This window comes from Perca fluviatilis, chromosome 8 (genome assembly GCF_010015445.1).
Source record: "Perca fluviatilis chromosome 8, GENO_Pfluv_1.0, whole genome shotgun sequence".
In the NCBI taxonomy this organism is placed as follows: Eukaryota; Metazoa; Chordata; class Actinopteri; order Perciformes; family Percidae; genus Perca; species Perca fluviatilis.
In genome coordinates this window covers 33,618,032-33,631,076 of record NC_053119.1, presented here as the reverse complement: position 1 = coordinate 33,631,076, position 13,045 = coordinate 33,618,032, and the positions used below count along the sequence as shown (strand labels likewise).

The following is a 13,045-nucleotide window of genomic DNA, read 5'->3' as shown; positions in this document are numbered from 1 at the left end:
ATCCAAGAGGGATATGATCTAATTTAGATTTGTTTTGAAAAAAGTGGGTATGACTTGGCAAGCATTTGGTCATTTGGAGCTGTAGAGGACTGTTGGCCTTCACCCACAGCTAATCCTATAATAACAATAATAATAATAATAATAATAATTTATAATGTTAGATTAGGAGGTGGATGAAAAGGTAGAAATTCATAAATGACACCACAACCACGCACTTTTGGAAATATAAATGGAAACACTTTTGCCAACTGATATCCACTGATACTCCTGCTAACTAGTAGGCAACCTACAAGCTAACACTAACGCAAAGTGAAGTTAAAGTTGTTTTATGAGTACATAACCTATTTATACTAGTAGTATAATTATACTAGAAGTTTGGTATCATTTTGGGCATTATTAGTTGGGTAACTTACGAAATACAGTTGGATCCATTAGCCCCTGCGCTAAGCTATTCAGCTGATAACGCTAACTCTCCCAATGTTCGATCCAGGTGAAAAAAGCTTCTGGGGAGTTGTTTGGCTCGAGGTTGTGGTGCAAAGGACCCTAGGGTGAAATTACTCCGAACCATCACTTTAAGTGAAGATGGGAGGGGTTATATAGAAAGGCCCTAAACATGAAATTTTTAGGTTTCGGTTATGATTAGGGTATATTTGACAGACAGCAAGATAATCAAACAATTAGGGCAGGGCAATGGAATAAGAACTTTGAAAATGTCTTTTTATTTAACTGTGTTTAACAGTTCAGCACCGGTGTTTTTGAGCAGCATCTTGCTTTTTCTTTTTTTCTTTTTTTTTTAATTTCCATCAAACACATTTCTTGTTTGTCACATAAACAGGGGCTTCAACCTAGGCAGCATTCAGAGACCAGAAGGGAATGAGAAATGAAAAGTTAGCCAACCGGAGACTTCTTGCAGAACTTGAGTCAAACTGCAAGGTAGGTACAAGAGCAAGCCAGGTTTGTTAGGTTTACATAACTATCAAATGCTTCATCCTATAAAGCTGATACAAGTATGAGTTAAGCTGGTTGTGGCATCTGGCCTCCTCATCACTTAGTTTTTCAGGTTTATCAAGAAGGACGTTATTATTTATTATTATTATGTCTGTTTTATTACTCTCAGGAAGCTCATACTAACTAGACGTAAGGAGAAAGGGGATAAAGACAGATGGCATGAGACTGCTGTATGTATCTGATTAACTATGTATGTGTTTGCAGGTCTGTTTGTACAGTGATTGAGCATCTCTGTATGAATTTTGTGCGTTTCCAACAGAGAGACTAATTAAAATGCAAAGAATATGCATGATGCTGCACAGGCAATTTAAAGATACATTATCGGGCCTCTGAACATGCACTTAGAAATATTCAACCCCTGGCAGAGCAGACGGGGAGAAAAAAACATTGGAACGTCTATGGACTTGTGGAAGAAAAAATACACAAAAGTTTATATCTATTCACACCAGTCCCGTTTCTTTGGGGGTAGCTATATCCAAAACCACAGCAGCAGCAGAGGAGACAGGAGCATGAGAAGGTGGAGGCAGCCTGCCAGATGGTCAGCGCACCCTCTTAGAGACTCCTGGCTGATCTCTTCCTGGTTGGGAGAGCCGTGCGGGGAGACTGAGGCCGCTGGGTAGTTGTTGCGGTTGGAGCACATGTCGTAGAGGTTTCCAGAGAACTGCATCTTCTTGGATTCCTGACGGAGAGATTCCCAGACAGCTGCCGCTTCATCCGGACAGCCGGCCATCGCCACGTTGGCACAGTCATGGAACTCATCCCACGACCTGATAGAAAGGAAGAGGAGTAAGAAAGAGATAAGGAGACAGGAGGACACCTTCACACAAGAAGACATACTTTATTAATCCTGCAAAGGGGAAATTACATTTTTAATTATTGTTTACTAGTGCTGGAAACATAATTAAATATTTTTAGGAATTGCCTCTATAGTATCGAGCAGGGCTGTAGTTAAGTCCACCTTTGTCGAGCCCAAGACAAGTCCAAGACCAGAACTAGTCGAGACAGAGTCAAGACCGAGTCCAAAGAGCTTTAAGTCCAAGTCAAGACCAAGTCCAACAAAGTTTGAGTCCAAGTCAAGACCGAGTCCAAATGAGAGACAGTGAAGATCGTAGAAAGAAAGGGTCAAATCAGACCATATTATTTACATAAAATATAAAATGGAAATGTTCCCATTCTTGAACTTATTACTTGTCTTGAAGAATTCATAGTACAAAGTGTTCGCTGACATTGTGTCTGTGGCCTAAATGAAAATGATTGATACCTGATGACTGAGGTATATGATCCAGCCAGGTGTATACCAGGCAACCATTCTCGATGTCTGTTGTAGATGGATTTTGAATTAAACTAATAGCTGTTTTCTGAACGAGCATGCTGTTCATTAGCGATGTACACAGCAACCTTGAATGAGGGACATGCCATGTTTTTCTTGAATTTTCAACTTGGCCTGGATGCCCTGACATTTGACACCTTAAGTATGAAGCACACTGACATCTCCTAGAGACACATGAGTATGTGACTAGTGTATTTAACTAATGAAGTTCTAAACAGACAGCTCTGAAAATAACTGGTGCCGATGCGATGGCGACAGTGAAACATTCGTCCTTTCACTGAGTAAATCCAATTCAATCTATTTGTTTGCTCCCTTGAGTTCTCTTTGCCGTTGCCAAGAGACCATCTGCTGATCTTCACTTCTCTGGGAGCAAAGGTTGCCCTGTGGGTTAGACTAAAACGTGAAAAAACCTTCATTAGTTAAGGGAATGGAAAAGCTGTCATGAACTGGGTGTTTGTTGAACCACCGATGTGTTATAACCATCCATTTGAAACACTTACTCAGACCTGAGAAGAGTAACAATAAGGGGAAATACATTTTGAAAAGGAAAGAGTAAAGAGGAGGAAGGAAATATAATGAAGGGGAGACAGAAGGAAGTCGTCTTACACAGAGCTCTTTTGGATACAAACATCTTTTTTCAGTGAATCACAGCATTCAACTTTATTCCAATAACCTTCAAGCTTCACATCCAAAGCTGAGTCTATCTGACTTTAATTGGCTGCTAATTCTTCCTCTCATCATGAATGTGTTGGCTAAGTTGTCTCTGAGGAAATACTGGCTGAGTGTTAAGTAGAAGAAGAGAGAAGGAGGGCAGGTGGAGAAAGCAGAAGCCGATAGCTCTGTTCGAAATGTGCTTGACTCGAAACACGTAAAGTACTTTAACACAAAACACTTGTTATAATATGAACAGCATGCCACTTTCTCACTTTCATAACAGAGGCCCACTGTGTATGTCATCCAGGCGAACAAGCAGGGGCGGTTCTACATTGAATGACACCCCGGGCAAGACCCCCTCCGAGTGCCCCCCCCCACACACACACACACACACACACAATTTTATTTTTAAGGTGCACAATCTATACCTCCAACATTGCCAAAAGACACAATATAGAATAAATATTCGAAATAGCACAAATCCTTCATCACACAAATGTGAAAACACACTAAAGAGAAGGTCATTATTACACTATAGCACTAAGAACAGAAAACCCAGTGTGTTGCAGCAGCACAATATCAGACACACGGCACACACAGAATATAAATGAAATAATAGGATACAATATACATGAAATAATAATAGGATAGAATATAAGAACAAATAATTAAAAATATATACAAGTTGGGAATAAAATTGTACAACTGTTTAACTAGTATTGATAAAGCTGTACAGGCCTTGCGCTCCCCTGAATATGTATACCAACTCGTACTCCTAAAACTACTAACGCCATGTAATGAGTAAGCAAGAATCAGTGAGAGTTGACATATTAAATACTTCAACAAAGTACCATTTATTAATACACTAAAACGGTATACTCCTAATAAATCATAAAACAAGCTATATATATATATATATATATATATATATATATAATTTCAAGAAGCCCTATGCTTTAATTTGAAGAGGTCTATCATGAGTTTTTGTCTGCCAATGCAGATACAAAAGCATCAATTCTCGTTAAGAACGTTTGAATGATGTGCAACGTTTATATAGCCTACGCTACTAATGCAATCGTACAGTAAAGCATTCCTACTTTTTTATTGTTGTAGTGTTATCCTCAACAGTTTGTCCACCACTCAGTTTTATCAAGGGGTTAAGTGTTTTAAGGGGAGTTGTGCTTACCGCAGGTTGTAGCCTCACTCCCTCATCTCTGTCCCTCTCCTCCTAAAGTCTCCTCCTCACTGTGCATGCAAATGTCTTTCCGCTTATTTCTTTTATTTGAGCCGCTTGGGTAACTTTGTTTCATTTTGGCGTTTAGACCATTGACATAAAAGAAAGGTTTAGACTTGTGTTGGTCTTGCTCCGTCTCTGTGTACTTCCCAGTTCTCCTGTCACTTTGTATTTATCTTTCGCGCTGCGGCGCACTGTTACGCACTAGTCCATTGCATTGTGAAGGTAGGGGGTGTTGACCTCTCTCAGCAAGCAGGGCTCATGCAGCTGCTGGGGGCGCTGATCTGACAATTCCCCACACAGTGAAATGATAGAAAACAGAAAAAAGCTTCGCGGCGCAGAGGATTTATTTATTTTTTTTTAAGTTCTTGTGCTGCCCCCCATGTGACATGAAAAAATGCCGCCCCGGCGGCTGCCCAGTTCGCCCGTGCCAAAAACCGCCACTGCGAACAAGACATGCGTCATTTTTGTTCTACATATACTACAGGTGCATCCCAAGTTTCTTATAAGATATCTCCTCGCTTGAAGCGGAAGTCAGGAAGTGTCTTTGAACCTTTGTGAAGGCCGTCTCAAAGCTCTTATTCCTGCCCCGAGGAACCCGCTTGGGAGCTATGAGCGAGAATCCATGAGAGCGGCCTTCCCGGAAGCCATGCAGCTGAAAGCCGTTGCTAACTCCGCCCATACAGCTGACAAATTCACGTGGCGCTTCATCATCCCTCTAAAACACATATCCTTGTATCCTCTCTCCTTGCATAATTTCCTCGCGTCTCTCCCATGCTTCCTCGGTCTTAGACGCGAGGAAGGGAAGCAAGTAAAGGTAACATGGATGAAATTTAAAGACTTGGGAAGTACCCAAGGACTGCTTTGTGTTGACGCTAGTCTCGCCTTGCCAGACCTTCCTCCACAGCGCTGCGGAGGAGGGTCTGGCTAGTCCACACAGCATTCTGGGATTGGAACAAAACATGCTCTGGTTTACTGGCATTTCTTTAAATCAATCACAATTGTCTTGGGCAGTGCCAATTGGAGCACCGGTGCCTCTCCAAAATAGCCTCGGAAGGAACGTATTTTGGTGGAACGTGTACATACAAAGGTTGTTTTGGTCGTGTCGAGAGTTAGGAGAGAGTTGAGATGGCGCCGCATATGGCGACTCGGTGTGTTTGTGCATGTTGCTTTAATGTTTTAATGTGATTTGCACTTACGATACCAAGACACATCCCTCGTGTGTGTTGGCAATAAAGCTTTTGTGATTCTGATTCTAACAATCAACAATTTACCCTGCAGAAATCTGAGCAGCAGTTAACCATAGTCCTCATAAATCCACCGGAGTTTAAAATTACAACAGAAAGAAAACGGAATGTAATACTAATAAATAATAATAATTTGTACGTTATTAATTCTGCAAGGTTGTTTTCCGTTGTTATTACACACTACACACAGGCTTGAAATACACACACATGCACTAATGGAGAGATGTCAGAGTGAGGGGGCTGCAGCTGTCGATGGAAAGGCACCCCGAGCAGTTGGGGGTTTGGTGCCTTGCTCAAGAGCACCTTGGCAGTGCCCAGGAGATAAACTGGCACCTCTCCAGCTACCAGTCCACCACCATACTTTGGTCCGTGTGGGGATTTGAACCAGCGTTACCAACCCAAATCCCTACAGACTGAGCTACTGCCACCCTAACGGACATCTGGCGTAGAGTGACATCCGGAGGAATTTTCGGCAGCAATGGAACAATCCAAGAAGTGGAATGTCGTGGATATAGACTTTGTTTGCACAAGATAGATTTCAAATCATTCTGAACAGAGGTTGGTCCATGTGTTTAGCTTATTCCACTGTTTACTAAACAATTATCCAATCATAGCTTAGAAACTGTAACTTTTTATCATACTTATAATACTAGGACTCACTGACCCTACGCTGCAATACAAGAACAGCAGTGAGGATGCTGACTTTTTGCCTCGGACATGTAGCTGTAGCTTTAGTCTTTTTGGTTTTCACAATTATCACAGATCTAAAGAGTAACCATTTTGGTAACACTACAATACATCTGTGAAGGTTTTTTAGTTATACAGGGAAGAGGTCAACTTAAGCACAACTGTACTTGGTTAAAAATAGTCCTAAGACGTTTTGTTACGAAGTTACTAAGGACTGAGTGAGGAATGAATCAGGAATGAGTTTTTTGTTTTATTTTTACATTACATTTACAGAAATAAAGTATTTTAAAAAACTAGACATAGTTCAATTAATAAAGGAATATAGCAAGTTAATTAGCGAACATTACTATGTGTTTCCTTTGTCAAAGGTTTGCGACTTTCAAAGATGTTTTCCACTGATTACCTTCTTACAGCACAAAAAGCATTGGTTAGCAAGACCAGTGTTTATTACTTTGGCTGTCTCTGTCACATACGCTGCATTCACACAACGTCAAAAGAATGAGAAAAACAGGACAAAGGGCCTGCTTCTTGGCTCTATCTCTATAAACAGAAATGAAACTAATATAAAACTTGTCATCGGAGTTCAGGTTTGGCTCTGAGTTTTTCTTTAACCATTTACACAGCAAACACAGCCGCTTTGCACAGTGGTTGTTCTAAGGTAAATAGATGCGCGTGGGATACGTCATACCAAAGGAAAGATAGAGAGAAACAAAGGTCTAATGTATTGTTGGTGAGGCCGGCTGCCTCTGAAAGGAGCAGTTCATCAGTTTTGATTTATTACTATAGTTGGAGAGGGATTGATCACCAGACTCTAATTCAGAAAAATAAGATAAATCATGATTGGGTTGTTGCAGTCCTACTTTGAGATGCCCTGAAGGCAAAGTGTAGCTGTTACTTTCACCAAATGCCTACAATACTCTACATTTTCTGTTCTGCCGTACATGGAGATGAATGGCGGCAGTACCTAGAGGTCCGCGTTTACATGACGGTTAAACTCCTGTTGGATGACTCACTTCAAAAGGGTTGAAAATCGGCAACTTTCCATCTTTAGCATTTAACTTGCCATAGCGCGATGCCATAGCAACCATACACAACACTGCTCTACCCTGCTTCCTGTTTGGTGCTGGAGGGAGTGCACCCATTGGTTGTTGACAATGTTCACATGATTTAACTTCACTCCCAAGACTTTTACTACTACAATATCAAACACTTTTGATTTTGTCAGAACGTCATGATGGGAAAAAGACTGACTCGGACTGAGTTTTATGAAAACCTTACACCAAATGATTGAGACGACGGGAGTGCACCCCCAACTCTAGCAAGACATGATTTCATTCTGATATTGGAAATTTGTCTGCGACAGTGGAATCGCTTGAAATGTAATTTTGTGTCAGCAAAAAAATGAACTCCTGAATCACAACTCTAAACCGAAAAATCCTTTAAACAAGTTAGAAGTGACATGTTTTCTTATCTGTAGGCCTACTGAGTTTCATTTTGAGGATATTTGTATAGTACAAGTAGCCTACAGATATGCAAGCACCGACACACACATATACTTTCTCTCTCCCTCTGACAGATCCCAGCACACATCTTCCCACTTTGCTGTCACATACTGTACACACATCATTTCTTCACAGCCACTTATTCAATGCATTTTGTGACAGCAAAGCGAGGGAGGCAGTCATGAACACACTCACATGCAGCTTTATAAAATTAGCAGCAACCTTTACCACTGCAGGCCGGGACTCCCTTGATGACTCTGTGTGTGTGTGTGTGTGTGTGTGTGTGTGTGTGTGTGTGTGTGTGTGTGTGTGTGTGGGGGGTGTGTGTGTGTGTGTGTTTGGCCTGTATCCAGGGCTAAAACACTCCAGTGGTCTAGCTCTGACAGCTGGAGGAGGACGGCTGCTTACCTGCTGCTGTGGGAGTTGCAGCTGATGGAGGGGAGGGGGTGGGGGCTGCCAGCATCTGGCCATTGCATGTGTACGTAAATGTATGTGTGCGTGTTTGTTTGTGCGTTTGAGAGTGTGTCTAACAGCAAGAGCCAGAACAAAGCCAGAAAAAGTAAGAGATGGCATCATGTACAGCGGTGCAGTTTTTGGTGTGTATGGGTCTGAGTTTGTGCGTGTGTTCCTGCTGTGTGTGTGTGTTTATGCGTGTCTGTTCAAGTCACAGGTGGTGCAGAGACAGCAGAAACACAGCGAGGACACTGACAGACAACCAACTGCTTTCACAATAATAAAACCTCCTGAGAATACGTCTGCTCTGCTGCTAAAATGCTGTTGCTGACATCTGAAAACCTCCAAACCCCAGCTGAACTTTTTCCACCATTGTTTTTTGGCTTAGAAATAATGTATCACAGCAGTATGGTCATCTGGATGTTGACTTACTTTCATGGCTCTATGTCACGGGATACATGTATTTTATTGACATCTAGGGCAATATTTCTTAGCACAGTTGTTTCAGGAAATTAAAGAAGAATTCCGGACAATTTTTACATTAATCTTGATCGATATAGCTATGCGAGTACTTTCGATAGAAAAAAACCTGACCTGGATCGGTCCTGCAGCTACGTGTACAAGCTTCCACTGAGCTAAAACAGCAGTTGTCGGGGCAAGTTTTAGAGTGCCTTTGTGCCTCTAAACAGACACAAAATGCAATTAATATGTCTTTGCCACATGAACAGGGCCCTAATGTGACAACAAGATGCGTTTTCAACTCAGACATTTTTTAAATTCACCTACCCTGTCTCGATCCTGCCTGTGGGTAGCTTGGCCTGTTAGCTGCTAGCCGCTAGCTGCTAGCTGTTAGCTGCCGTCCGTGATAAGTGTGTTCAGGCCAAGCCCCCAGGAGGAGCGCTAAGTCTAAATGCCAACATGGGCTTAGCGGATAACGGTGGTACTGCACCCCATGGCCCAGAAAGACTTTTCACATAGACATTACATGGCGAAAGAAACGTCTATATTTCAGCGGATAATTTGTTTCGGGGTATATCAACCTACCAGCCCGAACACTGAAAGGGTCGTTGTTTAAATGTTACGTTTTTAACATTTTTAACATTCACTAGAAGCAAATCCATAATTATTAAATTTGAAATGATGAACGCGCATAATGGACGCGAGCAGACCCACGGGACTGCGCACGTCCGCTCACATGACTGTTCTCCCGAGCTCATGTAGCTAGCTGTAATAATGGATATAGCTAATGGTTGTAATTCACCATGTGTTATTAATACGTCCATGGTATTATCTTATGAAGTTATGATACATCCGAGGGATGTATGTATGTTGTAAAACCTGTTACGTGAATGTAACGTCATTAGTGTTTCCCAAACTGGCGGGGCTATCGGCTAGCTAGCTAGTTGCTAACATCAGGGTTAGCTAGCATGGCTGTATTAAGGTCATGCCTACATAACGTTACTACAGACATAGTGATTACATGGCCTTGGTTCTCATGATACATCCGAGGGCTGTATGCTGTAAAGCTTGTAACGTGGATGAGAGATGAAGCCATGGATGAGCTCTGTTCACGAAACTGCAGGCTAACTGCTAGCGCTAGCTAGTAGCTAGCCAGCTAGCTAGTAGCACGACATAATGATTAAATCTCCTTGGTTGTCTAGCTAAATACATCTATTGTTTATTTAGCTAAGCATATAAATGATCGGGAATCACAATGTTTAACGTTAGCTAGTGAATATTTTAGACAATGAAAATGGCGAGTTCATGAGTTCGCCACTTGTAAGAGACACGAGAGATAAGCTCATGAACGAGCATGTTGCTACCGGTTGCTAAGACAACACAAACAAATTGTTTCTAGTGCGCGTGTCCACCGTGACGTCATGGGCCAAGAATGCGGTAAAGCCGAGCTCCATGTTGTCTTAATGCGCTTTTGAGCACTCTCATTGGAACGTAGGGGGCTTCCCGCCGAACACTGTATCCAGTTATCTTAATACATCCATGGTTCAGCCAGGCTTTTGTGAAAATCATCACGAAGCAGTTCCGTGTGTATCTGTAGCTCATCCATTTTGTGTGTGATTGATCTGGTGTTGGTGAGTAGAAGGCAAGCGTCCTTCGTCCCCGCCTTCCTCGCCTCCCGCAACCGACAAAAATCCCCCGAGCGCCCGGAATGTCCTCCAGAGGACAGATCATGCCTTCGCGGCGAAAATGTTTAGTTTATTTCCCCCTCAAAAATAGGTAACTGAGCATTGTAGTGGTTATGACCATATCAGTGACAATGTAACTACATGGAAACGGGATAAACGATGTCTGTGGATTGCACAGTAATTCCAGTTTGCTAGGACCGATCCAGGTTGGGGGTTTTTCTATCGGAAGTACTCGCATAGCTATAGCGATCAAGATTAATGTAAAAATTGGTCGGCATTCTCCTTTAAAGAAGGCAATGGAGTGCAATTAAGGAGAAGAGAGAAGAGTGAAACACAGTAGAGCAGCACAATATATATAAATAATTTAAGACATTATATAGGTACAGTATGTTCTCCAGTGACACAGTTAATACCTTGTATATTGTGCTAGAGTATGTCTGAAAATAACCAATTAGAGCAGAGTTTCTAAACTTTGGGGTCAGGACTCCATGGACTCACTTGATTTGTAAATGCAGAATGACAGAACACATTTAAGATTGATATATTGATAGATACTGTAGATAGGGACGTGGAACGTCACCTCTCTTTGGGGGAAGGAGCCGGGTGGCACCTCCAGGGTGTGAGGTGCCGGGCGGGTGTGGGGATACTCACAAGCCCCCGCTGAGAGTTTACCCCGGTGGACAAGAGGGTCCCCTCACTATGGCTGCGGGTTGTGGGGGGGAAAACTCTGACTGTTGTTTGTGCATATGCAACAAACATCAGGTCGGAGTATTCAGCCTTTTTGGAGACCCTGAATGGAATCCTGCATGGGGCTCCAGTAAGGGATTCCATAGTTCTACTGGGAGACTTCAACGCCCACATGGGCAATGATGGAGACACCTGGAGAGGCATGATTGGGAGGCATGGCCTCCCTGATCTAAACCGAGTGGTTGTTCGTTGTTAGAGTTCTGTGCTAGTCATGGATTGTCTAAAACAAACACCATGTTCGAACAGAGGGATGCTCATAAATAATGATCGATGATAGATTTTTTGTAATTGTATCTGACCGGGACCGCATGTTTTGGAGACTCCGGTGAAGAGAGGGGCGGCACTGTTACCATCTGGTGGTGAGCTGGGTCAGGGGGTGGACAGACCTGGTAAGCCCAAACGGGTAACACGGGTAAACTAGGAACATCTGGAGACTTTCAACTCACACCTCCGGTGGTGCTTTTCGGGCATCCCTGTGGAGGTTGGGAGCATTGAACCGGGATGGGATGCTGTTGACCTCAACTGAGGAGGGAATTGGGCAGTGGATGGAGCACTTTGAGGAACTCCAACTAACACACCCTCTATGGTAGAAGCAGAGCTGGAGGAGGATGGGGGATTGTTGTCAATTTCCCTGGTGTAAGTCACTGATGTAATCAAACAACTCATTGGGGATTAATGAGATCCGTCCAGAAATGCTGAAATCTCTGGGTGTGGACGGGCTGTCTTGGATAACACGCCTCTTCAACATTGAGGAGTGGGACAGTGCCTAAGGAGTGGCAGATTGGGGTGGTGGTTCTCCTGTTCAAAAAGTGGGACCAGAGAGTGTCTGCTAATTACAAGGGTATGCCACTTCTCAGCTTCCCTTGTAAAGTCTACTCCAATGTGCTGGAAAAAAGTTTTTGCCTATAGTAGAACCTCAGATTGGAGAGGAACAATGCGGATTCCGTCCTGGTCGTGGAACAACGGCCCAGCTCTTCACTCTCGCAAGGATCCTGGAGGGGGCCTGGGAGTATGCCCATCCGGTCTACATGTATTTTGTGGATCTGGAGAAGGCGTAGGACCATGTCCCCCGGGAGATACTGTGGGAAGTGTTGCAGGATTATGGGGTCCCTTCTCAGGGCCATCATCCAATCCCTATATGCCCAGAGAGCTGTGCCCCGGTTCACGGCAGTAAGGCGGACTCGTTTCAGGTGAGGGTTGGCCTCCGCCATGGCTGCGCTTTGTCACCAATCCTGTTTGTGATATTTATGCCCCCCGTGTCAAGGCATAAACCTCTCAATATATGTGCGCCTGCACTACCTACTGAACCAACCCGGGCCACGAGAGCAACTCATTTTTAACAATTTATCCAGTTACTTTAAATAGCTCACGTTACTGTATTGTGTGAACTGTTAACTTCATTTAATACTGTATATGGCGTTTTCTTTTGCGAGGTGCTAATGTTCCACCAAAACAAATTCCTTCCGGAGACTATTTTGCAGAACCACCGTCTGTTGTGGGTCAGCTGCCTTGTTCTCCCTTCCTGTGTGTTTGTGTCTCCCTTTTTCCCCTCCGTGTCTGTCTGTGTTTGTCTCTACCTGGAAGTGGCAGGGGGCGTGTCAAAAGGAACTAGGTCAAGAGGCGTGGCCATTCATCCCTGCTCTGTTGCCGGCACAGCTGATGCTCATTCCATGATTCACACCTGCAGTATTTAAACCCGGGCTGTTCACCTCTTCAGCGCCAGATCGTTACATACCCCGACGTGATCCTGCCGTAACCTGCTTCCCACCTGCCGTGCTCCGCCGTCCTGCCTGCCTCACGCCAACTCAGACATAACCACCTGTTTCGCCTGGATTCAACTGTGGAACTCCTTCAGATCTGCCACTGCCTGGTTTCAGTCCACTCCCAGAAAACTACTAGCTCTACTACTAGAGTATTTTCACCTAATAAATACTTGAACTATGTATGTGTGTCCTGTGAGGTATCTCTGTGTGCTGGGTCATATATACAGCCTTAACACCGTCACTGCGTCCGGAGCTTAGCGCCGCCCAAGATGATTC

General features: G+C 43.4%; 1 protein-coding gene across 1 annotated transcript in view; it reads right to left on the bottom strand.

The window, feature by feature from the left end:
* Window positions 1–504: 504 nt before the first annotated feature.
* The window catches only part of nrn1la (neuritin 1-like a), a 119,148-nt gene continuing 106,607 nt past the window's right edge, over window positions 505–13,045 (bottom strand). The window contains exon 3 of the mRNA XM_039807493.1: window positions 505–1,775. Within this exon, the coding sequence (XP_039663427.1) occupies window positions 1,478–1,775 (298 nt within the window). The 3' untranslated portion in view covers window positions 505–1,477. The remainder of the gene's footprint in view (window positions 1,776–13,045) is intronic.